The sequence below is a fragment of the Tupaia chinensis genome, unplaced genomic scaffold (assembly GCF_000334495.1).
Source record: "Tupaia chinensis unplaced genomic scaffold, TupChi_1.0 Scaffold139935_1, whole genome shotgun sequence".
Classification (NCBI taxonomy): Eukaryota; Metazoa; Chordata; class Mammalia; order Scandentia; family Tupaiidae; genus Tupaia; species Tupaia belangeri.
This window is the reverse complement of record NW_006199814.1, coordinates 1303703-1331186: the sequence shown is the minus strand read 5'-3', so window position 1 is coordinate 1331186 and position 27484 is coordinate 1303703. Positions and strand designations below refer to the sequence as shown.

The 27484-nt window shown below is 39.8% G+C and overlaps 1 protein-coding gene and 1 pseudogene across 3 annotated transcripts in view; one reads left to right on the top strand and one right to left on the bottom strand.

Annotated features, from left to right (window-relative positions):
* MET (MET proto-oncogene, receptor tyrosine kinase) overlaps positions 1 to 27484 on the top strand; it is a 134283-nt gene that overhangs the window by 50974 nt on the left and 55825 nt on the right. For all 3 annotated transcript variants that reach the window (XM_027765926.1, XM_006162377.2, XM_006162376.2), the window contains one exon: positions 8712 to 8903. In XM_027765926.1, coding sequence (XP_027621727.1) covers positions 8802 to 8903 — 102 coding nt within the window. In that variant the 5' untranslated portion in view covers positions 8712 to 8801. The remainder of the gene's footprint in view (positions 1 to 8711; positions 8904 to 27484) is intronic.
* On the bottom strand, positions 18085 to 18687 carry LOC106736423 (60S ribosomal protein L17 pseudogene; annotated as a pseudogene).

The following is a 27484-nucleotide window of genomic DNA, read 5'->3' as shown; positions in this document are numbered from 1 at the left end:
ATATTCATGCATACATTATAATCAATTAGAGGAACGATTTTGAATCAACTATAGTTAGATATATAGTACTTTTTCTTTTTATACAAAGAAAAGCTATCTGATTCAAGTAAAAAATAATCAGACAAATACTCATGGAAGGGTAAAGAAAGGCTAACTTCATTAAAGTATGCATCAAGACTCTCAAATTAGAGAGCAATTCTTATTGGTTAACCCTGTGACAGAATAAAAGACTTTAGGTTAAGTAAACAAGTTTTGGAAAAATAAAACAGGATGTTTATTATTGGTTCTCAGAGTTGACGCCATATTTTAGAAGCATTAAATAAGCCTTGGAAAGTTATTTGCTTTTCTTAAACTCTATTTAGTATAGGTGTATATATCCAGAACCTATTTAAGTTTTGGGGTAGTCTGTGGTGGTTGGGGACAGTGATTGTTACTCACTTGGTAACTTAAACATCCCAAGCAATGATTTACTCTGACTGTAGGCCATTGATGATTTCCAGGCCACAGAAGCTTTGGGAAGCCCCCATAGACCTACTCCATGGTAGACCCTGAAGAGAACTTGAGATCAGTTCACTTAACTCCTCCCTTTTCAGTCAAGGAGCAGGCAACCTAGAAGCCTTTGGGGGCAGATGGCCAAGGTTTAATCCTGAACCAGCTGCTGATAGTCATGTGACCAACTCAGTGCCTTGGTTAACTCCTAGAATTATTTCTATGAAATTTAATGAATTAATATTTGTAAAAATGTCTGACACATCCTAAACACATGAACACATGTGTTTTTAAATAAGTAAATAAATTTGAGACCCAGAGAAATCAAGCGACTTGCCTAAGGTAATGCAGCCATCAAAAACCCAGCTAGGTAGGACCAGCCTTGTCCCTGTCCTATCCACATGCTCGTTTCTTCTTTTCTGCCAGATCCTGAGGCCATCCCTAGAGTGTGGGTTTGCCGCAGAAATACTGTAAGAGCTTTTAAGTGAGAAGCATAATGCAACATAAGGAATGTCGAATTTGAAGCCAGCAACTAGGGTTCGTGCTCTAATATTGACTTCACACTACACTTTGGTTTCTCCATCTATAGAATTATAGCAACAATCCCAGTTGGCAGACTTGTTGGAAGAATCATATGAGATAGTGTACTTCTCATCTGTCCACTCTGCAAATGTTACATAACATCATTATCGTGAGCTAAGAAGTGTGATGAGAATGTTTCAAAACTCCTTAGGACAGCAATAAGTTGGAGTGGTGAAAGTTTTTAATAGGCTTTCCCCACTTCCTCACTTCCCATTTATTCATTATCTTTTAAAATTTATTTTTATTACAATGTACTTAATATATATGAAATAATTATGTACCACATACACACAGATGTGGATGTATGTGTGTTTTGTGTGTATGTGGACGTATGTAAACATAAAAACTAGAGCACTCATGTCTTTACCACCACGCTTGAAAGAGAAAACACTACCAATGCCTTTGAACCCCTTGAGTGTTCCTTCTCAGTCGTATTCCTCTCTCTCTCAGAGAAATGGGTAAACAACGGTTGTAAATTGTGTGTTCATCTTTCTTTCACATGTAGTTGCACTACATTGTGTGTGCCTGAACAACATATTATATTGAATGGATTTTTTTTAATTTCTTTTTTTCCTCTTGACTCAGTTATCCTGTTACAGGGTTTCTTCTTGTAGCCTTCTATTATCTGCCTTATTCTTTGTCACCATCTACCCCTCCCCCTCCAGTAAAACATATTACCTCTCTCATTCATAAGATCCCATAAAGAGAGATTTTATAAAAGAACCAGATGCGGGTTTTCCTGAGCAAGGAATGGGTGACCATGACAAGTGGGAGATGGAGAATCAGATGCCAAAGGAGTGCAGGGATCCAAGAATGGGAAGGAACTGTGGCAGGACAGTCACTTAGATTCATTTGGTGTCCTGGACAAGATGATCATCTGATCCTTGCCTTATTGGGGAAAAGGCAGAAAATTACATTGAGACAGGTTCAGATGCAGTACTAAGGAGTTTGGCCTTTGGGAAACAACTAAACTTAGGGAAGGGGGGTTATAGTTTTTATTGTTGTTTATTTTTTAAAATTATTTAACTTTTTTTTGGAGAGGTTTTTGCTACAGGGTGTGTGCGCTCGCCAGAGAGACAGAGAGACAGAAAGCAAGAAATCACCCCCCGGGGGATAGCCACACTGCAATCCCTTCTCCTCCATTCTCCTCTCGGGATCTTGGGCACACACACACATGCACCCGGTGTGAGTTTAAGCCACTGGGTCCGGGACTCGAACTGCGGTCGAGTACTTGGGAGTTCAGCAACATAGCCATTACGCTAACTGCTGGTTCCCCAACTTTTTTTTTTTTAATTTTCAATAGGGCACAGGTGCTTGCCTGAGAGAGACAGTCAGAGAGAGAGAGAGAGAAAGCAATCCATCACGTCTGAGACCTGAAACCTCAGTCATACGTCAGTCTCAAGCACCACACCACCTGCTGGTCCCAGTAGTTTTTAAATTGACATTTAACTGTTGTACATGTTTATGGAATACACTGTGATTTTTCTAATAGATGTATGTGGTGTGTTATAATTAAATCAGGACAATAAACATATCTGTCATCTCTTTGCATTTATCAGTTCTTGATATTGTGAACATTCACAACCCTTCTAGCTATTTTGAATTATATATTAAATTGTTATCAATGATACTCTACTGTGCTTTAGTATTCTAGAATTGGTTTTGAGGAAGGGAATGACAGCTCATGACTGCTTTGAGACAGAAGAGGTAGGAAACCAGAATGTCAGTGAGGAGACACCTGGCCCTAGTGGAGGATACAGGTGTGGCCAGAAGAACTCCACAGAAACAGCACTGTGGACACGGTTGGCAGGACTTAGTACCTGGTTCAATGTGGCAAATGCTAGAGAAAGAGGGGCTGGTGAATACTGAAGTTTCAAAGTTACCTGAATGCAAGCATGGTAATGTTCACCAACCAAAATACGTAACCAGGAGAGCTAGACTCCAGAAGCAAGGTAAATGGTAGCACAGCCCAGAATGCTAGTGAATATCTCTCTGCTGTTATTCAGGAAATAATAATTAACCACCCCACCCCCCCCAAAACGAAGTACTGGAGGAAGATGATCTTAAGAGCTATTCCATTTTTGTAGTTGCACAATCCTCAGAACATTGCCCAGAATAGTAAACAGAGAGAGCTGTTTCAGTTTGCACTGGCCACTGTAACTGAGTCCTCGGCTGCCCAGAGTCTCTGTATCCTTAAAATTGGGTATGATCAAACCTCATGGGGTTTCAGTGAGTTGTTTACCAAAAGAAAGGCTCAGTTCAGTGCCTGGCACTTCATGGGTGCAGGTTAAAAACTGATTTCCTCCCTCCCTCCCTCTCTCTCTCCCTCCCTTCCTTCCTTCCTCCTTTTTCTTCCTCCCTTTGTTACTGTAGGGAGATTGTCAGTCTGGCTCCCTCCTGGTGCTGGTGTGAAACCTCTGTAGACTGTCCTGCAGGACCCCAAAGCAGCTACTGTCCCAGAGAACTGTGATGCTCAGTTTTATCCCGAGGCACAAGACCTCCTGCCTTCGAGAGAAGCAAGAGTCGCAAGCAGACATTGGCAGCAAATGTAGAGTTGTTCTTTTAGCTGGACCGAGTCCCACCCCAAATGCCACACCGAGGAACTGTGTACAGGGTGCCAAGATGAAGCCACCACCTTCCCTGCATAAATGAGCAGCAAATACACCCAGCATTATCTTTCAGGGGAATCAGAATCAGACTGAGACTTCATCATATATGCTTTACCTCTGGGACACTGAGAGCTTAAACCAAGGCTTCATACCTATTAAAGTTGTACTATTAAACCTCAGAGACAGCATTAGATTCCTTAAGCCAATTCCTGCCACCCTCATCCTAGTCACTGAGTTTTTCAGGATTCCCAGCAGGAAGGGACAGGAGAATCTCCTCTCCTGAAGACAATGCTGGAATGTTATTTTTTCTTGAAAGTTAGGGCCCCTTCTGCTCCCTTGCAGACCTCAGCTCTGAGGAAATTGACAATGATTAGGCTCCCCTAGCTTACGAAATCTGAATGCCACTTGAACCTGACATACTGTTTGGTTTTTGGTCCCAATTGCATAATTTTTCAAAATCGAGTAGTTCTGTAGATCCTATTTCAACATTGAGCAATGGCTCTATTCTTGGGAATTGTATTTGGGGGGCAGAGGAGATGACTTAATTCTATTAGTTCTTGAGGAGGTACTAGTTAGAGACCTCACTGTTTCTTGAAGAAGCCTTGAAATGCACAATGTAAATATTACATTAACTCTGATGTAGCACTCTACATTTATGCCTTACGTGTGTGGAAATGGGTGCATAGAGGCTAACATTTTGGTGGCATTTCTGTCCCCTAAATGAAACAGATCAGCAAGTTCCTACAGGTTCGCAGACAGTCAGGGAGCCACTTGAAGATCACCTCACCACCATCCCCTGCTGCCCTGGTCACCAAGGCAGACCATGAGACAAGCTGAGTAGGCAGGTGAGGCTTTATCTCTGAGGAATTTGTAGACACATTACTTTTTCAACAAGCAGTTATTAAATACCTGCCTGCTACATACAGTACAGATCACCAGGGATAAAACACGGTTGGACGATTCTGGTCACCTTATTTATAAAAGGCTATTAATAACTTTATAATCAAAGACTGCTCCAGAGGCCAGGAAATGGCACAGTGGTAGGACGACTGGATGCATTTGGGAAAAGTCCTTAGTCTTCATCTGGGACTTCCCTAAGCATGCCAGTGAGCATGTCCATGATCCTGGCTGGCTGAAACTGGGATGGATTGTAGCATGAAGACCCTGTTAGGGATGCTGTCTCTGTCTCTTGTGGAAGAAATAAATTATTTTTTTTAAAAATAAGACTCCAAACAGTGAACTGTCTTTTTTTTCTTCCAGTGAATCCATTGTATCTGTAGTAGCACTATATCTAGTTTCATTTTAAAGTTGACAAGATGCCAGTACAACATAGAGAAAGAAGAATAAGTACTAGCAAGAGAAGTAACAGCCAACCACAGAAGCCTGACCTGAAGAGCAGCCATCTCGATAATGGAATACTTCGGATGGCCTTAGATTTAAAACCGGTCTTTGCTCCTTTAAGCAACTTTTCTTAGCTCTGCCTGTCTCTGTAAAATGGATGATTGATTACCAATAGAAATTTAATTATCAATTAATCAGTTACTATTGAATTGCCAGTACATTTCAACTATCCGCTACTCCTCAGAGTAATCTATAGTACTTTAGTGAAGAAAAGCTTCTAATTAAATCATGAAACAGTACTCATTAATATATCAAAATAAATGTCTAGACCTAAAACGTTTTATTAATTGCAAGAGTCAGTAGGAGTCAGTAGGTTTAGAATCTCTAAGATTCCCAATTTGCTAATTTATTGCTATTTGAAATGAAGAAATAAAATAAAATAAAGTGAAGAAATAGGTGGGCCAGTACTGAAGCCTAAGGGTAAGGGAGTCAGATCCCACATGGCTGACCCCAGTTCAACTCTCAGCCCTAGAAGCTTCGAAAAACACCTCAAGCACGTGCTTGTGTACCCTAAAGCCCAATAAGATGGAGAAATGGGGAAGAAGAGATTGGAGTATGTGTTTTCTTCTCCTCTCTCTGTCTCTGTCTCTCTCTAGAGAGTGTACATGCCCTCTGGCAGTTAAAAGAAAACAGAAGAAATGGTTGTGGTTGTAAAAAAATCGTAGAGCATTTGAGATGGTTATTACTTATAAAGGCTGATAAATGTAAGACATTTGCATTCTATAGGACAGATGCTTGATCTTAAAGAGTAAGATCATTAAATGGAAGTATGATTAAATTTTTCATTTGTTTTTAAATAGTAAATTGATTTGAAATATACTAGGATAAGGGCCAGTAAGCGGCATGGTGGTTAAAGGTGCTGGACTCCCATATGGCTGACCATGGCTCAAGTCCCGGCCCTGTCAGCTTGTTTTCTCTCTCTCTCTCTCTCTCTCTCTCTCTCTCTCTCTCAAAATTAAAAATAATAATGATAATAATAAATGAAATGAAATATAATGATTTTTAAAAATTTTAAAAATAAATATACCAGGATAATTTTCTGATTATTTTAATAGGGCAAAAATAAAGAATTTCTAACTTTTGAATCATTTCCTTGGACTTTTGGCTACATACAAAAATGTGTAAGAAAGAACTTTTTCTCCCTCTTCTTCCAAGGTAGACTTCATGTTCCTTTACGTCCTCCTGCTCACATTGTCTGCCTCACATTTACCAGTTCCCAGCTGTTGTATCAGGACAGTAAGGAGGAAAACGCCCTTATTTGTCCCTCATAAACTTTTAATTTCCCTTCTGTTTAAAAAAAAGTTGCTCTGATAATATTGGTTCATAACTCCACACTTAACCTCCCTTGTACTCATAATTAATTCAGTTACATTCATTCAATTAATATTTATTAAAAATCTGCTCTGTATGATGTATAATCTACTACTGACAATACCGTAGTGAATGAAGAGGATCCTTAATCACAAGGTGTCTCATCACAGCCACTTGAACGAAGTCTAGGATCTTATAAGCCCACAAGAAACATGGGGCCAGCAGATGGCATAGTGGTTATGTCACTGGACTCCCACATGGCTGACCGCAGTTCAAGTCTCAGAGCCAGTGATTTGAAAAATCACACTGGGCACGTGTGTGTGCATGCTTGCCCAAGATCCCGGGAGAAGAATGGAGGAGAAGGGATTGCAGCATGGTCATTCCCCTTAAGGGGGTGATTTATCACTTTACCTCTCACTGTCCCTGTATCTCTCTCTCTCTCTGGTAAGCACATGCACCCTAAGGTAAAAACCTCTTAAAGAGAAAAAAATAAAGAAAGAAACATTAAGTCGTAGTGCTTCTGTGACTGTTACTACTCTGCTCTGCCATGATGCATAGGTAATAGGTAGAAGACTACACAAGAAGCATTTGACCCAGATATTGGAGCAGGACAGGCCTCCTGATAGTAAGAAACTAAGATCTAGGTGTAGGAGTTAACAAGGTAAATAGAGATTGAAGGAGTGTTGCAGGCAGAGGAAATGCGGTATGCCCTTAACAGAAGGACACGTGACGTATTGGAGAACTGAAAGAAGGTGGGATTATTATAGCACAGAGCACAGATCTGCAGAAGTTGGGCAGGGAGCAGATGGCTGGAAGGCCAGGGAGGCCATGTTTAATATGTTGTCCTTTATCCTAAAAGCAATGGAGAAGCAATAAGTGTTTTAAATAGAGAGGGACATGACTATTTGTGTATTTTGTTTAATCATGCTACATTGTGGAGAACAGAATACCTGAAAAGGGTGACAGTAGATGTGGCAGTCCTGGGAGGGGATGGAGTGGCTGCAAAAGATTTTGGAGATGAAGATAGGAAAGGCCAGATTGTCCCGGACATATTTAGCAAGTGAAATTGATGGGAATTGGTGATGGACTGCTTATGGGGACTACAGGAGAGCAAGGGACCAAGAATTCGATTTCTGACTTGTGCACCTGGAGGAATGGGAGAGGAGAGGGATTCGTGCAGGGCTGTAGTATCTAAGATCAGGCAAGAGGAAAACTATGGCTTCTGCTTTGGTCATGTTGGTTGTGAGGTCTTTAAGATCTTTGAGTAGAGCTACAGGTGTTTGTGCCAGCCCAACAGTGGACCTCATAGCAGTAACTGAGATTGCTGGGAGAGTGTGACCAGTGAATGGAAAGTGGCCCTAGGATGCAGTCTTGAGAAACCTGCAAAGAAAACAAATGCTGCAATCTGAGAGGCAGAAGGAAACCCAGGAAACTGAAGTGTCACATACAAGGGAAGGATCTCCAGTGTTTTCCCTATGTTATTAAACAATATTTTAAATCTTTTCTTTCATGGTTGAACCTAGAGGATAGTTGCTGGATTGAGTGGTAACTGTTTGGCAGTAACGTGGTTACTGAGGCATTTGGCGTACAACAATTTTTATGTTTTTTGTGTCTTTCACTATAATGATGACAGAAACTTAAGTGGCATTCTCTATGTGCTAGGTTCTATTGTAAGAGATTTATGTAAACTAGACCATTGAGTCCTTACAACAACTCTCTAAGGAAGGTATTCTTTCTATTATTCTATTTTACAGATAGAGGGATGGAAACATAGAAAGATTGTAGGAATTATACAAAATAAGTAAGCATTAAGGACTGGGATCTGATGCCAGCTCTGGGCTGTACACTCTGCTACCCCCCCATGAATTATTTATTATTTGACACGCCCCACCACCTCTCTGCACACAAATGCGTAATGACACGCATGTTAAAATATAATCCCATAATGTGACTCTAACATTTATTATTATTCTTGAAATTCACCTCATCAAACTTGCTTGATAGAAGCATTGCCTTTATGTCAAGGACTGAGACATTAATTTTTTTAATTGCATCAGCCATGTTCCATCTTTATAGGCACATATTAGACCATGGTGCAAATTGCGATAGTAAGGTTTGCCGCCAGTTTTAGAATCCATGTATACACACAGTGCGTAGTGGGTTGGAACAGTTTCAGTCACTAGACATATTTATGCCTATCTGGGGCATGGTTATCCTGGTTCATTCCTCTCCAGGGTCTGAAAAGGCACACTAAAAAGTTTCTTACCAGCTTGTTCGCATCTGGACTCATATTAACTCAATGACCATATTTTATTCCAGACACTTCTGAGAAATTCAACAGGCTGTGAAGTACGCAGTGATGAATACCGAACAGAGTTTACCACAGCTTTGCCGCGCGTTGACTTATTCATGGGCCAATTCAAAGAAGTCCTCTTAACATCTATATCCACCTTCATTAAGGGAGACCTCACTATTGCTAATCTTGGGACCGCAGAGGGTCGCTTCATGCAGGTGAGTGCTTTCTGAGAGTGGCTGTGCCCATTTTGTCTGGTATTATGTAACAATTTTGTTTTGTTTTGCCATGAGGTATTTGCAAATGCTGTAAAGTACAAATCACAGTAGAAGCTAGAGACAAACTGAAAGCCAAACAATGACACTCGGTCCAATTTTTATGAAATGCATTGCCTATTTTTGTTAAGTTCATGAAAGTTTCTCTTTGAATGTGGTTGCTTTAATTTTCTTGTCTGAGTTTTTTTTTTTTCCATTCATAATTTTTATCACATGATCGGAAAATAAAATGAAACAATTAAAGCACTTCCAGGCGATGTTTTCCCATTTCAAGGGAAGCTACGGATCAAAGGAGAGCTATTGTGTGAACCGTGTGTCTCCCTGAGAAGAAACATTCATATCATTTAGAAATACTGGCAGGAGTTAGGAAGGGACATTATCATCAAAATCCCATTGTAATTCCAGCTCTCCTGATTCTACAAAATGGTAGGCTCAGACACAAAGAAGTTCAAATATTTTTAAAATTATTTTTAAAAAAGGATTTCATAATGCTTTTAATGGGTCGCAACAGAATTTCCATACAATAAAAGTTCATATTTCAGACTTGAAGCTACCGTGTTGTTTCCTAAATATGAGAATCATAGCACTTTGCACAAATTAAAATATCCTTATGTTGGATTTGTTTTACTACTTTCCTAGTTCTTGGTACTTTCAACATGAGTTCATTAGTAAGCCATCAATTAATGCAGAATGACAATGGCATCTATAGAGGGAAATGTTGAATTTCCACAAATACCAGAAATGTCTTTCAAAATGTGAGGCTTATTTCATAACAATCTGATATAGTTAACATCCTAATCAAACAATGACTTCTAGTAAACCCACTGGAGATAAGGAGATTTTTCCCTTGACTTGCCCATCTATACATTCTATATCTGTGTTCTTTTATAAAACACATTTTTAAAAATTACCACTTTCTTTGTAGTAGTATGGATTTTGGTCATGGCAATATTTTAAGAAACGTAAATCTTGTTTTTCTAGTACTAGTGGTCATGGTGGAATTTTTCTAGTCATAAACCATGTAAACACCAGAACCTTCCCGCTTATAACAATCATTCAGATCCTATTATCTAAATAGGAGTCGCCCCTCCTGCTATTGCTTCACAGTTAATTACACCTGTTGTCTCCTTCTTCCCCATTTCCCATCCCAGTGTGCTTATTTATTTATCTCATCCATCTTGACCATTTAGTTCTATCATAAACTTCTCAAAATCTGACAATAGGATATTCAGTCCCCTCCTATATAGGGGACTAATATTTGAAATGTGGTCATATCTATTATCCTTGTAAGATGTGTGTAATGTTATTGCTACTTTGTTTATATGTGTTTTTAATTTATAGTCACAGTATTCTATAGAATTCAAAAAAATTAGGAGAATGAGAGCTAGCTATTGAATTTCTAATGTCTTCTTTATATTGATTTGTTTCCCTTTTCCTTTCTTTCTGCATTTCTTTTTGTTAACTTCGTCAATCCAGTCTCTTATTAATAAGCTTGAGCTCTGATACTTTTTTAAAAAATTTTTTAAGAGGATTTTTGCTATAGGGCGCGTGCGCTCACCAGACAGAGAGAGAGAGAGAGAGAGAGACAGAGAGACAGAAAGCAAGAAATCACACCCCCCCTAGGGGGATGGCCATGCCACAATCCCTTCTCCTCCATTCTCCTCTCAGGATCTTCGGCATGTGCGCACACGTGCCTGGCATGAGTTTTAAGCCGCCGGGTCTGGGACATGAACCACGGTCGACTATGTGGAAGTCCAAGGACATAACCATTAGGGTAACTGCTGGTCCCAAGCTCTGATACTATTTAACATCAAAAGGTTCCTGGCCTATTTCCAGATTCTAAAGTTCTAAAAAACAAATCCCATTTTAAAATAGGTTATTTTATTCATTGAGTAAATTCTGTCATGTCCATAGAGTCTGCCACCCCAGAGATAGGTCATTCATTGGGGGTCTTCAAAAAGTTCATGGAAGAAGCATCATATGCAAAAACTATGCATAGGTCGCTGGACTCCCACATGGTTGACCGCAGTTCACATTCTGGACCCAGTGACTTAAAACTCACGCCGGGCGCGTGTGTGTGCCTGCCCAAGATCCTGAGAGGAGAACGGAGAAGAAGGAATTGCAGCATGGCCATTCCCCCTGGGGGGTTGATTTCTCACTTTCTGTTCTATCTCTCTGTCTCTTTCTGTCTGTCTGGTGAGCGCACGTGCCCTATAGCAAAAAAAAACCCTCCAAAAATAAATAAAATAAAAATTTTTTTAAAAAGCTATGCATAAACTTAAAAAATTTTTGCACCAAAAGAAACTCATTCTTTAAATACCCTTTCCAGGAACTTTTTGAAATGCCTTGGACAACAGTTTCATTACAACAGACATATATCGCAAACGTTTCATTCTTGTCTCCCAGCATTTTTTGTATAAAAGAAACTATAGAGTGACCATTAACTATGCATCCAAATAAAAGTTGATAATAAATAGATACTTACTTTGTAAAAAATACTGGAGTCTCTGATATATTTTTTTTAATCAGGTGGCTTTTAATTCATCAAATACGTGCTGGGAGCCTACTAACTTTGCTTTACTAGTCAAATGACTGAAGCAAAGGAAACAGTGACCCAGAACATGCATTTAAGGAACTCAAATGTTGGTAGATGAAACTAAAACATTAGCCTGCTAACAATAGGACACACAGACAAAGGGCTATTGGAATCCACAGAGGATCTGTTTCTCTGACACTTGCCCAAGAGAATTCCCTTCAGTTAAATTTTATGTAAATAAACCTAAAGCATTTGAAGGATCCAACAATCAACATCACTCCAGTCCAATGTGTTTACAGCAAATAAGGGAAGGGGAGGAGTCCGGAGTAAAGATACCAGGACCTTCCAGTATAATTTGCCAGAGCAGTAACTTCCTACCAAGTTGTGTAAATGTTTTGACTGTGTCACAGTGCTAAATCTGTGGCCAGCCCTAAGTTCTACAACTCGTTTTTAATAAATACTATAGCATTTCTGTTATAAAATAGAATGGACATCATTTTTTGTTTTTCTAAAGACAGCTGCCATACATGAAAAGGAACAGAAAAATGATTTTGCTTCCTTCCTACCCTGAAACCGAACAGCAAAGTTGCTTGGCACATTTTTTTCTCCCAAGAGTTTGCAGCTGTTTCTGCCCTTCCCATTGTACTTAGGTTCAGCTCTGGCTGGGAACACAAGCTACAGCCCCAGCTGTTGGGTGCAAAGTGAATCAGGTATTTCACAGTGGTTATTTGATTAGAAAGAATTATACTGTTTAGCTAACAATATTATGCGTAGGTTGGAGAAGACATTTTTGACATGTTCCTAACATTTCAACATATGTGACTTATCTCATACAGGTGCAGCTATGTCTAAATATACTGATGTGTACATTTATTTGAGCCTCTATATCTGTAGAGCCAGGTCAATATAGATATAGATTTCAAAAACAGTTTTTATTTATATGATCACTCTCTTGGGAAGCTTTGAAGTAAGATAACATGATCAGCAATGTTTGAAATAGTATAAGTAAACAGAATGTGCCTTTTGACAAATTGTTGGGGAGGGGACATAGTCAAGAACAAGACTTGGGAACATTAACACAGTGTGTGTGGCTACGTGGGAGAGGGAAGAGGGACTCTCATGAAGATCACAGGACTAATCACAGGGATTGCCTGCGTCTCTCCTTCTGAGCTCCTCGTCTAATCTACATCCAAAACAAAGCTTGCTTGATTTTTTTTTTAACAGCACTTGTATAAGGCCTTTAATCTCTAAATGCAAAGCATTGCTATTAAAATATTTGTGCATGACTGTCAGGCCAGGGAGAGTGAGTGGATCAGGGATGGGGGTTGGGGTGAGGAGGTCCTTTCAAGACTTGTTTCAAGTTCAACTTTGCAAACATTCACGAGAGAACAACGATGTGCACAGCCCTGTGCCTACTAACAGTGGCCACTGCCTGGGTCACTGCCAGGCAGTGCTGCCATCAGCCTCTTTGGCATCATCCTTCTCTCCACACCTCTTTCTTTTCCTGAATGATATTACTCCTCATCACCCTTTTCTTTTCTCTCTACTGAGCCAATTAGATCTTAAGTAAGAAACTTAACAAGGTAGGGATCATCTAGAAAGATGTCCTTTTTTCATGTCATTACTTATGACCATGACTTAAAGGATTATATTAGGAATCAGTGAACCTGAGAATAATGACTCACTTCCAGTAAGAAGAATCAATTTGTCTATTGACCTCTTGTCTTCAAATTCCTTTGGTTCCTGTGCAGTCATCATGGTGTGTCAGTGCTTTGTATTGAAAGCCAGTGGCATACACTGCATTTGGGATTATTGCTATTTTATTAGAGTATGCAGATGCAGATCATCAATTTGTCAGTGCTGCAAGCATCAGGCAGAGACAGAGCCAAATAAACAACACACACTGTATTTGTCTTTAGGGATTGCTAATTTATCTGTCTCCTTTATAAAATGCTCAGATAAGAATATTATATGCTTTATTTTTTAATGTGTACATTATTAATTTAGTTGTGTCCCTGAAGAATGTTAGCTTTCATATATTTCTTTAGAAGAAAATATGCTCGTGAGTTCTAAAATTGTATGTGTGTGAAAGAGAACTTATAAATAATAAGGTGATGGCCAGTTCATGCATTCTGAAGTGATGAATGCATGCTCTTGGTAGACCTTTTTAAAGTTTTTTCATTTATTTCTTCCAAAAGAGAGACAGACAGGTACTCCAACAGAGTCTTCCCTGAGTGACCCACCCCCCAGCCCCAGCCAGCCAAGGTCACAACACATGTGCTGTGTACCTGAAGTGCACAAGAAGACCCTGGGACACCAACTCGGGACCTTCTAATGTGGCTTCAGCATCACGGAGCATGCACACTGCTGCAACTCCACCGCTGGCCTCAAAGACTTATTTTGATACCCTGTTCCATGGATATATATTTATATATATATATTTGAAATGCTAAGCTTTTGGTTTGGTTTTTGGTAGCAAGGAGTAACTGGGATCTCTTGCATGGATGCTGTTTTGAAAGAACAGAGACACATTTTAAGACATGAAATATGGGGACCAGCAGTTAGCGTAATGGCTATGTCGCCGGACTCCCACGTAGTCGGCCACGGTTCGAGTCTGGACCCAGTGGCTTAAATTCATGCCGGGCGTGTGTGCGTGCGTGCCCAAGATCCCAAGAGGAGAATGGAGGAAAGAGGATTGCAGCATGGCCATCCCCCCTGGGAGGTGATTTCTCGCTTTCTATCTCTCTGTCTCTCTCTGTCTGGCGAGCGCACGCTCCCTATAGCGAAAACCTCTCAAAAAAAATAAATAAATAAAGACATGAAATATGTATCAGTAGTTTTTTGAATTTCTAACATTTTTGATTTTCAGAAACAGATATATCTATCTAGACAGGCTAATGCTCAATCAGTATATTTGGTATGCTAATTTGAAAATATTCGTTATTTTTAAATATTTTACAAATTTACATGGTTTTTAGATGTTTGCAGTTTTTTTTTTCCTAACGTCTCAATCTGGTATTGACTCATTTCGAGTCAGTTTTGACTCATGTTAAAAAACTGAAAAACACATCAGTATTGTAATAGTGAGGAAAATCATTCTGCCTTTTGACTATACCTGGCCTTTGTAGTTTCAAGTTGGTATAGAAGCATTCACACCCATTTACCAAAAAGAGCAGGAAGAAAAGAAGGAAAGAACAGAGTAAAACTTCATTTCATTCAACTTTTGCCACCTAGTACTTTGTCTTTCCATTTTTATTTCTCAGCTGTTAATATCAATCTTCAACTTCTATTTCTTTTTTTTTCTTTGTTTCGCAAAACTGGATGTTTACCCTGAGTGAAACATGTAACTCTAGTTTTTATATTCTTATTTCTTTCTAAACACAATTTTTGTCACATACTGAAAATAGTAAACTAAAGTAGGCAAGAAACAAGAGGCATCAGAAATTATATCTTGAAAATGATTAAATTCTTGAAGGTTATCTAAATTATGAAACATTTAAAAACCCCAAGGCTTTATCAAAGAGAAAGTGAGTTTCTTATTTCTATCAGTTCATATAGTAAGGCAATAGATATGTCTTCAGGGCTTACTGTGTGCCAGAGTCTGTGCTGGGAATGACAGGAAAAACAGATGTGCTCCCTGAATCCATAAGATCACATCCAGCTATATGAATGGTGTCTATCTGTCTTTACTTACACTTTTTTCTCTTTGAGCCTCAAATTCCAATAATTTACATAATCTTTCATTAAAAAAGAAGTTTTCAGGTCCCAGCCACAGTGGCATAATAACAACAGTGCAACACTCTGCCATGCTGGAGACCATATGGAAGATCAGGGCTCGGTTCCCACATCGACATGTACATACCGGGCGTTTGCATGTGCCTGTGATCCTACCTAACTAAAAAAGGTTGTTGGAGGGTGAGAATCAGAGCATGAGACCACATGACAATGCTCTTTGTGTGCATGCATGTGTGTGTCTTTCATGAAAGAAAGAAAGAGAAAAAAAAGAATAAAGAAAGAAAAGTATTACATTTTCTTCTTAACTATCATCTGAGGTCATGTGAGAGACCTGGGTTCTATTTCAGGCCCATCCTAACAGCTGGGCACAGTAGCATGTGCCTCCAATCCTAGGTACTTGGAGGCTGAGATAGATGAGGCAGAAGGACTGCAACATAGCGAAACTCCAAAGAGGAAGAAAGGAAGGAAGAGAGGAAAGGAAAGGAAAGGGAAGGGAAGGGAAGGGAAGGGAAGGAAGAAGGAAGGAAGGAAGGAGGAAAGAAGGAAAGAAGGAAGGAAGAAGAGAGAGACGGGACCAGCAGTTAGTATAATGGCTACGTCGCTGAACTCCCATGTAGCTGACCGTGGTTCAAGGCCCCGACCCAGTTAAACTCACACGGGGCGTGTGTGCATACGTGCCCAAAATCCCGAAAGGAGAATAGAGGAGAAGAGATTGTGGCGTGGCCATCCCCCCTGGGGGGTGATTTCTCTCTTACTGTCTCTATCTTTCTGGTGAGCGCACGTGCCCTATAGCAAAATACCTCTCAAAAAAAAAAAAAAAAAAGAATAAAGAGAGAAAGAGAGTGAGAAAGAAAAGAACAGGAAAGTAGAAAAGAAGAGAGGAGAGGGGAGGGGGAAGAAACGAGAGGATAGGGAAAGTGAAGAAAAAAAGAAAGGAAGAAAGGGTGGAAAGTAAAGAATTTTTTCTTGTTCCTTAAAAGAAATCCTGATTTTCTTAATTTTTAAATTAGAAATCAATCTAAATGGTACCAAAGCTCATGTTCAGTTTTATTTGCCCTCAAATCCAACTGTATATTTTTGTTCTTATAAAGGAAAATTTGCTTCCATCTTTAAAAGGATTTATGCAGACCTGTTGGTTACATTTTAACCTAAATTTCTGCAAGACTGTCTACTCTGTTATTTGGCCCCAGGATAACTATACCAAGAAGGACTGTGTTGGATGTTTTCTAAAAGTCTGCCATTTCAAATTCTCGAAGAGCCACTGTGAGCATTACACGTAAAACTCATTCCTGTAGAGTTGAATCCCAGAGCACTGCCTCATTCAAAGAAATGCGGCCAACAGGAATTCCAGTGGTTATTCAGGTCTCTTCACCAAGACATTTTTTTTATAAGATAAAAGAGAGGGAGAGAGACAAAAATTGATATATTTTAAGTGTATTTATTTATCTCATGAGAGAGAAGCACACTGGACAGAATGTTCTTGCACCATAATCTCCTTTCCCCAGCACTTCAAAACCTCAGGTTCTTAGATATCTGTGCGTGTGTGTGTGTGTGTGTGTGTGTGTGTGTGTGTGTGTGTGTGGCGTGTGTTTTCAGACCAGCCTAGGGATCCAAACCCATGGTAAACCATGTGGTCTCTTACCTTGAAAGGCATTGAATTATCCCTGCCCAAGAAGGGCTGGAGCAGAGTTAGGTATTTTTAATAGGGTTTGTCGAGTCACAGTCCTCCTGCCCTATCTCCCAGTTAGCTAGGATTCTAGGTGTGCACAACCCTGCCTGGTGTTTTCAGGTTAGATCAGGAACTAAATCTGTGCCTCCATGTGGCTTCCAGCCTCCTAAACAGTAGTACTCTCTGTACAACACCACAGCTGGGCCCTCTCCAAGAATATTAAAGTATTTAAGACTTCCTTAGTCCACAGAAATTCTGATTAAACCATCTGTCTGATTATCCTTTGATAACTTCCAGACATGCTCCCTTTCTTTCAAGATGTCCACCCTTATCTTCATAGTTCCAGTGCACTGTGCAGCCACCTCCACCACCTCTGCTCTGTAGCCTCCCGTGTGAGATGCCTCCAACCCTTCACCTCCTCTGCCAAGCACAAGCACCTAGGGAGCATTCTTTATCTCCCACTCTGACAACTTCCCTTACCGAGAATCCACTTTTGTCCTGCTATGCCTTCTCCCCTACCTTCATCCTTCCTAAGACCCCCTTCTACAGAAGTCCAGGGTTCTCTAGAAAATTACAGGCAGGGCTAGCAGTTGCATAGTGGTTGTGGAACTCTATTCCCACATGGTCGACTGTGGATTGAGTCCCAGACCCAGTGTCTTAAAACTCACGCTGGGCTCTTGTGCATGTATGCCCAAAATCCCAAGAGGAAAATGCAGGAGAAGGGATTGTGGTGTGTCCATCCCCTCGAGGGGTGATTTCAGGCTTTTTGTTTCTCTGTCTCTGTCTCTCTGGCAAGTGCACATGCTATATATCAAAAATATCTCTCTAAAAAATAATAAAAATAATTTGAGGGGCCAGCAGGTGGCACAATGGTTAAGGCATTGGGCATATGCCCAACTGCAGTTCAAGTCCTGGACCCAGTGACTTAAAAATCATACCAGATGTGTGTGCATGCATTCCCAAAATCCTGAGAGGAGACTGGAGGAGAAAGGACCATGGTATTGTCATTCCATGGGGGGAGGGGAGGTTTCTCACTTTCTCTCTCTCTCTCTCTCTCTCTCTCTCTCTCTCCAACAAGCACATGCACCCATGTATGGCAAAAAAATAAATTAAAAAAAAATTCATGGGAGTAGCCAGAAAGCCACTTACAAATATCTTTTTTTTTTCTTTTCCTTTTATCTACATTTATTTTATGCTGACTTTATTCCCATGCCATAAGTTTTTGTTTCTTCAGTTTCTTCTGGGATATCTTTTTCTTCTGTGCAACTTCCTCTTCCGGCTTAGGAACAATTTGCTCCTTTTCAGTGAGAATCATCTCGATGTGGCAGGGGGGGGGCCTGTTTGGGGTAAAACGTTGGCAGGGGGAACTCATGTATGGGTTAATCCGTCCATGAGCTCTGTACGTACGACGGCGCATCTTTGGTGCCTTGTTCACCTGAATGTGCTCAATGACCAGAGAATCCACATCTAACCCCTTAAGTTCAGCATTACTCTCTGCATTTTTAAGCATGTGCAGCAAAAATTCAGCACTCTTTTTGGGCCACCAATCTCGCGTCTAGCCCCACTGTTTAGCCTGGGCACATCTACCAACTCTGCCCTTGTAACAACAGAAAGGTACACACTGCTTCTGTAAAGTGACATCCTTCAGATACTTGGTGGCTTTTCAGATATGTATACCTTTGATGGCCTGGGAAGTTTCACGAGTGTTCTTAAAGTGAACACAAAGATTTGAACCTCTTGACTTGCATGACTGTGGGGTTCTCTGAGTCAAGTGAATAGCAAACCATTTTCAAAGATCACCTCAGGCCACTAACGAGAATGCATCATTCTTAAAGAAAGTTAAATTCTAAAAAAAAGTTAAATTGTTTGTAAAAGCACTCTGTGCATGGAGTTAAATATGGCCTTTACATATTTGTAGATCTCATACAAAATTATTTTGTTCAGGTTTATGAATTTTGGGGCCTTGCCACATAATTTTATTTTATTTGCACAGATATTTCTTTCCTGTATCCTCCCCTAGATAATTTATCTGGAAGAAGTTATGTGAGATCATAACCACAATAAAGAAATAAGTTTCCATCCCTCTGACCTCCCTCTAAAAAAAGAAGAAAAATATATATATATATATATTCCTGTATTTTCTTTTTGTTTTGTTTTGTTGGTTTTGTTTTGTTTTGCTATAGGGCGCGTGCGCTCGCCAGACAGACAGAGAGAGACATAGAGACAGAAAGCGAGAAATCACCCCCCCGGGGGGGATGGTCACGCCGCAATCCCTTCTCCTCCATTCTCCTCTCGGGATCTTGGGCACGCACGCACATGCACCCAGCATGAGTTTTAAGCCACCGGGTCCGGGACGCAAACCGTGGTCGACTACATGGGAGTCCAGCAACATAGCCATTACGCTGACTGCTGGTTCCCTATTCCTGTATTTTCAAGAGCATTCAAGAAAAAGGTTTTGTGACCTAAATGCTGAAGATTAGCTGGCCCTCTAGTAGAGCTATTGGGTGCTATGCAAGGGAAGCTGGATTCCACATGGCAGACTGAGAGTCAAGTCCCAGCCCTGGTGGCTTGAAAGACTCATTGGGCATACAAGTGTTCATGTGCCCAGGATCCTGAAAGGATGGAGAATAGGAGGAAAGGGGATTGCAACATGACCAAGCCCCACTGGAGGATGTGTTCTCTCTCTCTCTCTCTCTCTCTCTCACTCTCTCTCTCCCTCCCTCCCTCTCTCTCTCTCTCATATATGTGTGTGTACACATGCCCTCTAGCATTAGAGAAAAAAAAATTATTCCTAGGGGAACCAGCAGTTAGCGTAATGGCTATGTCGCTGGACTCCCACGTAGTCAACCGCGGTTCGCGTCCCGGACCCGGTGGCTTAAAACTCACGCCGGGTGCGTGTGCGTGCGCGTGCGTGCCCAAGATCCCAAGAGGAGAATGGAGGAGAAGGGATTGCGGCGTGACCATCCCCCCTGGGGGGTGATTTCTCGCTTTCTGTCTCTATGTCTCTCTCTGTCTGTCTGGCGAGCGCACGCGCCCTATAGCGAAAATCTCTCTCTCAAAAAAAAAAAAAAAAATTATTCCTTGACACAATAGAAACTCAAAATACAATTGCCAGTCTTCTATTTGTCGGTATGTGTGTGGGGGGGTGTGTTTCTTTCACTTGGGCTTCTCTATTTTTTTCCATTTGCTTATTTATTTTTACATTTTTCCACAAACATTTACTTTACATAGCAAAAACATTTTGCTCATACTCCATAGTTCTTGACAGTTAATAAACAACTTTCAAAATTTCAAAATACTGAGTTTTAAAGATAATGTTCAATATATTTCTTATAATTGTGTATAATTTTGTTTCTGACTCTGACAGAGACAGTATGGGTTTAGATTTTTTTGAGAAAATATTTACACGTCAACTACTCAAATTGTTGAAAAGCAAATGCCGAGCACAAAAGTCACACATAAGTCACACATAAACCTTCTCAATTCAGCCCTGCCTACCAAGTATTCTGTGATATACCATTTGCTAGCAAAAATCAGTCTCTTTTTCTTCCTTCAAAGTCTTTCTCACTATAATCTTCTGGTGTGGTTGCTCTTTTGCAGTCTCTACTGATTACAACGCTGGGCTGGAAACGTCCAGGTTATTTTATTTTATAAATTCTTTCATATAGCTTCTCTAATCCTCTCTGCCAAGCAGGACTATTCATGGTGCCAGGCCATGTTTCTAAGAGCTTCTGTTGGCTTACTTGAGATCCTCCTTAGTTCCATAGTTTTCTGATTAATTGTCAAGTATGACATTCCCATCAAAGCCCTGTCCAATAATGACTATTTCCAATTTCTGATTCAGTGCAACAAGCATTATTGAACTTATGTAAATAACCCTTCTGCCACAAAATAAGAATATTCCCAAATATTTTCCAATTCCAGAGGAGTCAGGAAGGAAGAAAAGTTTATGTCTCCTTTTAAAGAAACAAACAAGAAAAATTGAACAAATTGTTTAAACTATCAGCAACTCAAAAGAAAGTAAAATGCTTAAATTGGGAAAACAAAGCATAGTAAAAAAAAAATCAGTAATGTTTCACTCAAACGTCATAAAATTCTATTTCACCAGTTCAGTCTTATGTTTACACTCTCTTCTGTTGAATATGCAGTGTTACTGTGGTCCATTTAAATCCTGGAGGTTAACATTTAACGTTATTATTGATATTTTTGTCCCTAGCATTAAATTGGTCATTTTCTTGGTTGCCTTTTATTCTCTTATTTTTGTATGTGTCTTTAGTTTTCCTGGTAGAGCACTCCTTTTAAAACTTTTTTTTTTTTATAGGTTTTTGCTATAGGGTGCGTGCGCTCACCAGACAGAGAGAAACAGAGAGATAGAAAGCGAGAAATCATCCCCCAGGGGGAATGGCCATGCCACAATCCCTTCTCCTCCATTCTCCTCTTGGGATCTTGGGCACACATGCACACGCGCCTGGCGTGAGTTTTAAGCCACCGGGTCCGGGACGCGAACCACAGTCAACTATGTGGGAGTCCAGCAACATAGCTATTACGCTAACTGCTGGTCCCAGAACTTCTTGAAGAGTGGGTCTGCTATTGGCAAATTCTTTCAGGTCTTGTGTATCTGAGAATGTTTTTATCCTTTCTTTGCACATGAAAGATAATCCTACCGGGTATAGTATTCTTGGTCGAAGCTGTTTTTCACTTAACACTTTGAATGTATTTTCCCATTCTTTCCTTGCTCGCATTGTTTCTGATAAGAGGTCTGAGGTTAGCCTGATTGGATAATCTTTATAACTAACTTCACGTTTCTCTCTTGCCAATTCATCTTTGTAGATTTGGCCAGTCTGGCTATGATGTGCCTTGGAGAAGATCATCTTGGGTTGATTCTATTAGGGGTCCTTTGTATTTCTTGGATCTGGATATTTGAATGCCTCTCTGTATTTGCGAAGTTTTCTTCCAAAATTTCGTGGAATAGATTATCAATGCCCTTATTAATTTCCTCACTGTCTGGGATACCGATTATCCAGACGTTTGGAGGCTTAGTGCTGTCTAGTGTTTCTCATATAGTATTCTCATCTTGGGGGGTTATTTTCTCTGGGTTTTTTTTTTTTTTTTGGTTGTTTTCTTCTAGATCAGAGGTTTTTCCTTCAATATCCAAGATTCGACTTTCTGCATGGACTAATCTGCTTTTAATACTTTCAGGGGAGGTATTGATTTCCTGAATGGCAGCCTTCATCTCTAATAGCTCCATCTGATTCTTTTTTATGGTGTGTATTTCCTCTTTCAGATCATGAAAGGACTTCAACACCTCCTGGAACTCATTGCCTCTTTCCTCCTGCATCTTCTGGAGTTCATTATCTCTCAGCTCTTGCATCTCGTTTAGTTTTGTCGCTATGAATATTCTGAATTCTCTGTCAGACATTTCCATGAATTATACTGTACTGTCTGTGGATGATGCGGGATTGTTCTTTTCCCCTAGGGGAGAGATATTTTCTTAGTTTCTCATGTTTCTTGTGCCTCTGCAGTGGTTTCTGGTCATTCTGCGAAAAAATCTCTCCTCCACTATGCTTCGCAATGTAGTATCCACAGAAAGAGATTACTAGTTAAGATTTATAAAAAGAAATTTCTTCCTTAAAGCAGGAGGTTCAATAAGCATTGAAGATTTCAATGACTCTAATAGTATTCAGATGCTTGGCTACTGTGCACAAAGGCCTATCTAGACATACAGTGTGTAGTGAGTGAAGTTTAGAGTGGGAAAGAAAGGTGTAAAAAAAAAAGGAAAAACTAGAAAAATATTACCAAAAAGAGGAAAAATAAATTTTTTTTACATATAAAAAATGAAAATCGAACAGGCCAGAACATATCTCAGCTTTCAAATGTCTTCTGAAATTAGCAAGTGAAAAGGAAAGGTGAGGAGAAGAGGTTGAAAAAAAATTTTTTTAATTTAAAATTTAAAGAGAGAGAGCACAAGACAGCCAGCCAGAGACAGAGAGAGGACAGAGGTCACCCTACCTTGTCTGAATATTTCAGGAATCTAGAAGATGGAGTTTAGAGCATAGCTGAACAGACCAGGACACACCTCAGCTTTAAATGGCTTCTTTTCTGAATATTTCAGGAGTCTAGAAGATCGCTAGTCTTCTATTTTGTACTGTTTGTTCTAAGATTACCAGGTGATTTATCCTAAGAATTAATTTTATATGCCAAGTTCAGTTCTGTCCCTAGAAACATCTCCATGACAACCAGAAGGAACTACTTTCTTGCAAACATTGCTTCAGGAGTATTTTGAGAATTAAAGTGTTAGTCAATTATTTAGATTTCCAGCAATAAGAGAAAGTGAGGAATTAATGATATAAAATATTCTTGGCATTTTATAGCAGGAAGTATCCCTGCAGAGAACCAGCTAATGATCAGCTAATAAGGTATTTGTATCTGTGCTACAGCCTCTGCTCAAAATTCCAGATGATCATCTCAGTTTTCCACATGGCCTTTCTGACTTCTCTTGTTTGTCCCATTTCTATACCAAGAAATACTCATCCTTGCTCATGTTCAAAAGCAGAGCTTCACTAGCTGTGCCGCTAACATTTCTTCTGTGCTATCAAAACCTATTTAGATGCAGAGGCTCTCTTCTTAGGCACACTTGCTTTGTGCAGCCATCATTACTGATATAAGGAGTAATTGGCGAAGTAAATATATTGTGAAATTTGTTGTAGTGCTTTGACTCACTAGTGGCTCTTGAGAAATCAGAATTGAAGCTTTTTGTTGGTATTTACTCTAGTGCTCCAAGAATCTAGCAGTTGAGGTCAACTGCATGGATTTTGGCATTAAATAAGCTCCTTAGAATCTGGTTCTTGTACTTTCTAGCTAAAATTCTATCAGACTTTCTTTAAGGAAAATGATAGTCTCTACCTTATGGGATTATTGTGAGTAATAAACGAAATCTCTATTTAGAACATGTAGCCTGGGGGGCTAAGAGGTGCCATGGTGGTTAAAACCCTTGACTCCCATATGGCTGACTGTGGTTCAAGTTCTAGACCTGGTATCTTGCTTTCTTACTTTCCCTCTCTCTGTCTCTGGCCAAAATTTAAAACTAGTAAGAATAAATTAAATTAAATTATTCTTTAAAAAAAAAAAAAAACAGGGACCAGCAGTTAGTGTAATGGCTATGTCGCTGGACTCCCACGTAGTCAACCGCAGTTCAAGTCCTGGACCTGGTGGCTTAAACTCACACCGGGTGCATGTGCATACGTGCCCAGAATCCCGAGAGAAGAATGGAGGAGAAGGGATTGCAGCGTGACCATACCCCTGGGGGGTGATTTCTCGCTTTCTGTCTCTCTGTCTCTCTCTGTCTGTCTGGCGAGTGCACGTGCCCTATAGCAAAAACCTCTCAAAAAAAAAGAAAAAAAAAACACTTAGCACAATGCCTGACGTGGTTACCTGTTATGAAAGTACCATATATATGGTCCACTCTGAACAAAAAAAAAAAACTTAACGGAGGTGCACTTACCAGTTGACCCAAGTTCAGAAGTGCAAATAGCTTCTTTATAAAAAGAAAGAGAAAAGTTCATTCTTTCTGGAAAATGACTGTTTGCATGGGCTTCAGGTATTTGATAAAGTCAAAGATGATGACCTTTGACTTTTAATTAAGGCATTGCTAATTATAATAATAAATACTATGAAACAGAGAGAAGGTAAGAGGAAAAAAGGGCTCTGAGAGGTGATTGTCATGAAGCAGGTTTGCAAAAAATGGAAGGAACCAGGGACACAGACACAAAATACAAATATCCGTAGGAAAGTTCAAAGTGATGAATAAAGTTCAGCAAAGTAGAAAGTACCAAATGAGATGGGAAAAGATTCAGGGTATTAAGAAAGGATGGTGTTTGTATTGTTTTTGACTTGTACATGAGAAAAAGAGGGTTTTTTTTCTTTATTCATGATAGAACATATGCACATGCATGTGAAAGTGAGTGAGACAGGGAGCTCTCTCCCCAGGGTCTGGTCATAATGAAATTCCCTTCCTTCAGTCCTCCAAACTGTTGGATCTTGAGCACTTGTGCATGTACCCACTGATTCAGGCTGACCAGAATAGGCAGGGGATTTGAACCAGGTTCACCTTGTGGGATCTAGCTTCTCTTGAACAGTGCATTACAGCTGCACCATGGAGCCATCCAAAGAAAAGGATTTTTCCTCCACCTTTGCAGTTTAAAGTGATTGGCAATTATCAAGAAATACAAGAGGAAGATGGGAAGGGGTACAAGAAATGAGAGGTGGTGAGCACCAGAAGGGAGTTAAGATTGCAGAATTGGATAACTGAAATCTGGATAATTTGGAATAGAGACTTTGGAATTCTGACATTTGATATTCTGCTTGTAACCAGCACCCAGAGAGTTGTATACCTGGTAATTGAACTTCTTTTCAAATATCTGTTGGACCCTAAATTTAGGAAATGACAATAGTTTCTGTCCTTTCCCATCCTGACTAGATGACCTTTGCTCTATTATTTAACTTCTGTGCAAATATAGCCACCCAGCTTCATGGAGATGTTTTGAAAATGTAGAGTGTTTGGGGTAGAACAGACCTTAAAGCAAAAATGTCATCATGTTTAGCTTTTAAGGCTCTATGGGAGCTTGGTTAGTTTCTCTATCAACAATCCACTCTCTGGGAACAAATTAGGTACTTAAGGAATTCCCCCAAATTGCTTTAGGCTGCTTGGCTCCTTTATTGTGTTGAAGAAAAAGTTTACTACTATTCCCTAGGACTTTTAAACTTATGTATGTTAGAGCACAAGTGTTAATTACTGCTGTAATTTTCATTCCCATTTTATGAATGAGAAAGCTGAAGTGGAAAAAGTGGTTGAGTAATCTTTGTCTTTGGAAAGAAGTGAATGTTTTATTTTTTAGTGTTTAATAGAATACATAACCAATCACATATTCAATGATTTGTTATTTCACACACAGAGAGAAAAACAATATCAAGTATTTCTATTATACATTTGGTTGTGAACAGGGAGAACAGAAATTTCTAGAGCATATAGGTGGTTGAAGAAAGTCTCAAAATTTAGCCATGTATAAAAAGATCCCATCAGTAGCTTTTTTTTAATATACGAAGATTCTTTTTCTTAGCTTTGTTTTGTTATAAAAGTCTGATAATCTTATTATAATTTTTCCTATTCCCTTACATTATGAGAAAATCGCTCAATGATATGTATCACTTAGCATAGAACATTTCCAATAATTTCATAATTACATGTATCTCTGCAAGAATCTTAATGTTGTATAAGTCTTCTTCAGATTTCTCAAATGCCCATGTTCTGTGGTTTCAGACCCAGGCAATATAAAATCTTCCTATGGATGTTTGTGTTTTTGTCTGTGTCCCTGGTTTCTATGCAATGTAAAAAGTGTTTGTATATCAGGCAATTTCCCAAAGTAGATCTCCAGGCCAGAGCTGTGTCTCAGCCTCCTTCACGCTCATGTATAATGAAGGTGGACATGAGGGTATAGGAGCAACCCAATGACCTACTTAAAAGTGAAAGTCTTTCTGAGAGTTCTTAAACCTCCCTAAAATCTAAGTGTTCAATTGAAACAGTCCTGATTTTATCCCATCACAACCTCTGAGCTTCATTAATACTGGGTTCTAGGAACAGAACAGATGGAAATACATAGTTAGGCAACATCCCAAATTAGAAATATCTGAAAGTAAGAATGACACCAGTCATCAAACCTCATTTTGTAGACATTGTTAAAACCATAAGGTCTTATTTTAAAGCCAGGCCAAGATGCAGAACTTTATTTATAATTCAAGTTATAACATATCATGGGATGATGGTTTATAAAAAAAATACGACACACCATTTCAAAGTAGCTAGGGGTCTATTTTGATCTCAGAAGACTTATAAATATGACTTAAGTGTAGCAAAGTTGGAAGAAGCTCCAGGTTTCCAGATTCTCTATTCTCTACTCTTAGCATTACGTCAAAGGAATGCCTGGTGGGGAAGATTGAGAGGAGCTTAAAACATAATCCAAAATCCGTATATCATATATGGTATCTTCTTCCTGGAGAGGGCTTTGGCTCCTTAAATTCCCAAAACAATTGTGAGGATTTGTCTGAAAGTGCTGGCTGATTGACTGGGAGGTCTCCTTCCCTAGAAATCACTAAAAGAGCATAGGTAGAAGTTGGTCTTAGGGGTTCAGCTAAATTGACTTCAAGGCAGAAGATTAGAACATGTCATATTGATTTACAAACCAGATGAACTGCTGGGTCTTTAGTTAGACATTCGCAAGCTCTGCTAATCTGTTATTACCCCTGGGAACCAGCAGTTAGCGTAATGGCTATGTCGCTGGACTCCCACATAGTCGACAGCGGTTCGCGTCCTGGACCCAGTGGCTTAAAACTCACGCCGGGCGTGTGTGCGTGCGTGCCCAAGATCCTGAGAGGAGAATGGAGGAGAAGGGGTTGCGGTGTGACCATCCCCTCTGGGGGGGGTGATTTCTCGCTTTCTATCTCTATGTCTCTCTCTGTCTGTCTGGCGAGCGCACGCGCCCTATAGCGAAAACCTCTCAAAAAAAAAAAAAAAATCTGTTATTACCGCTA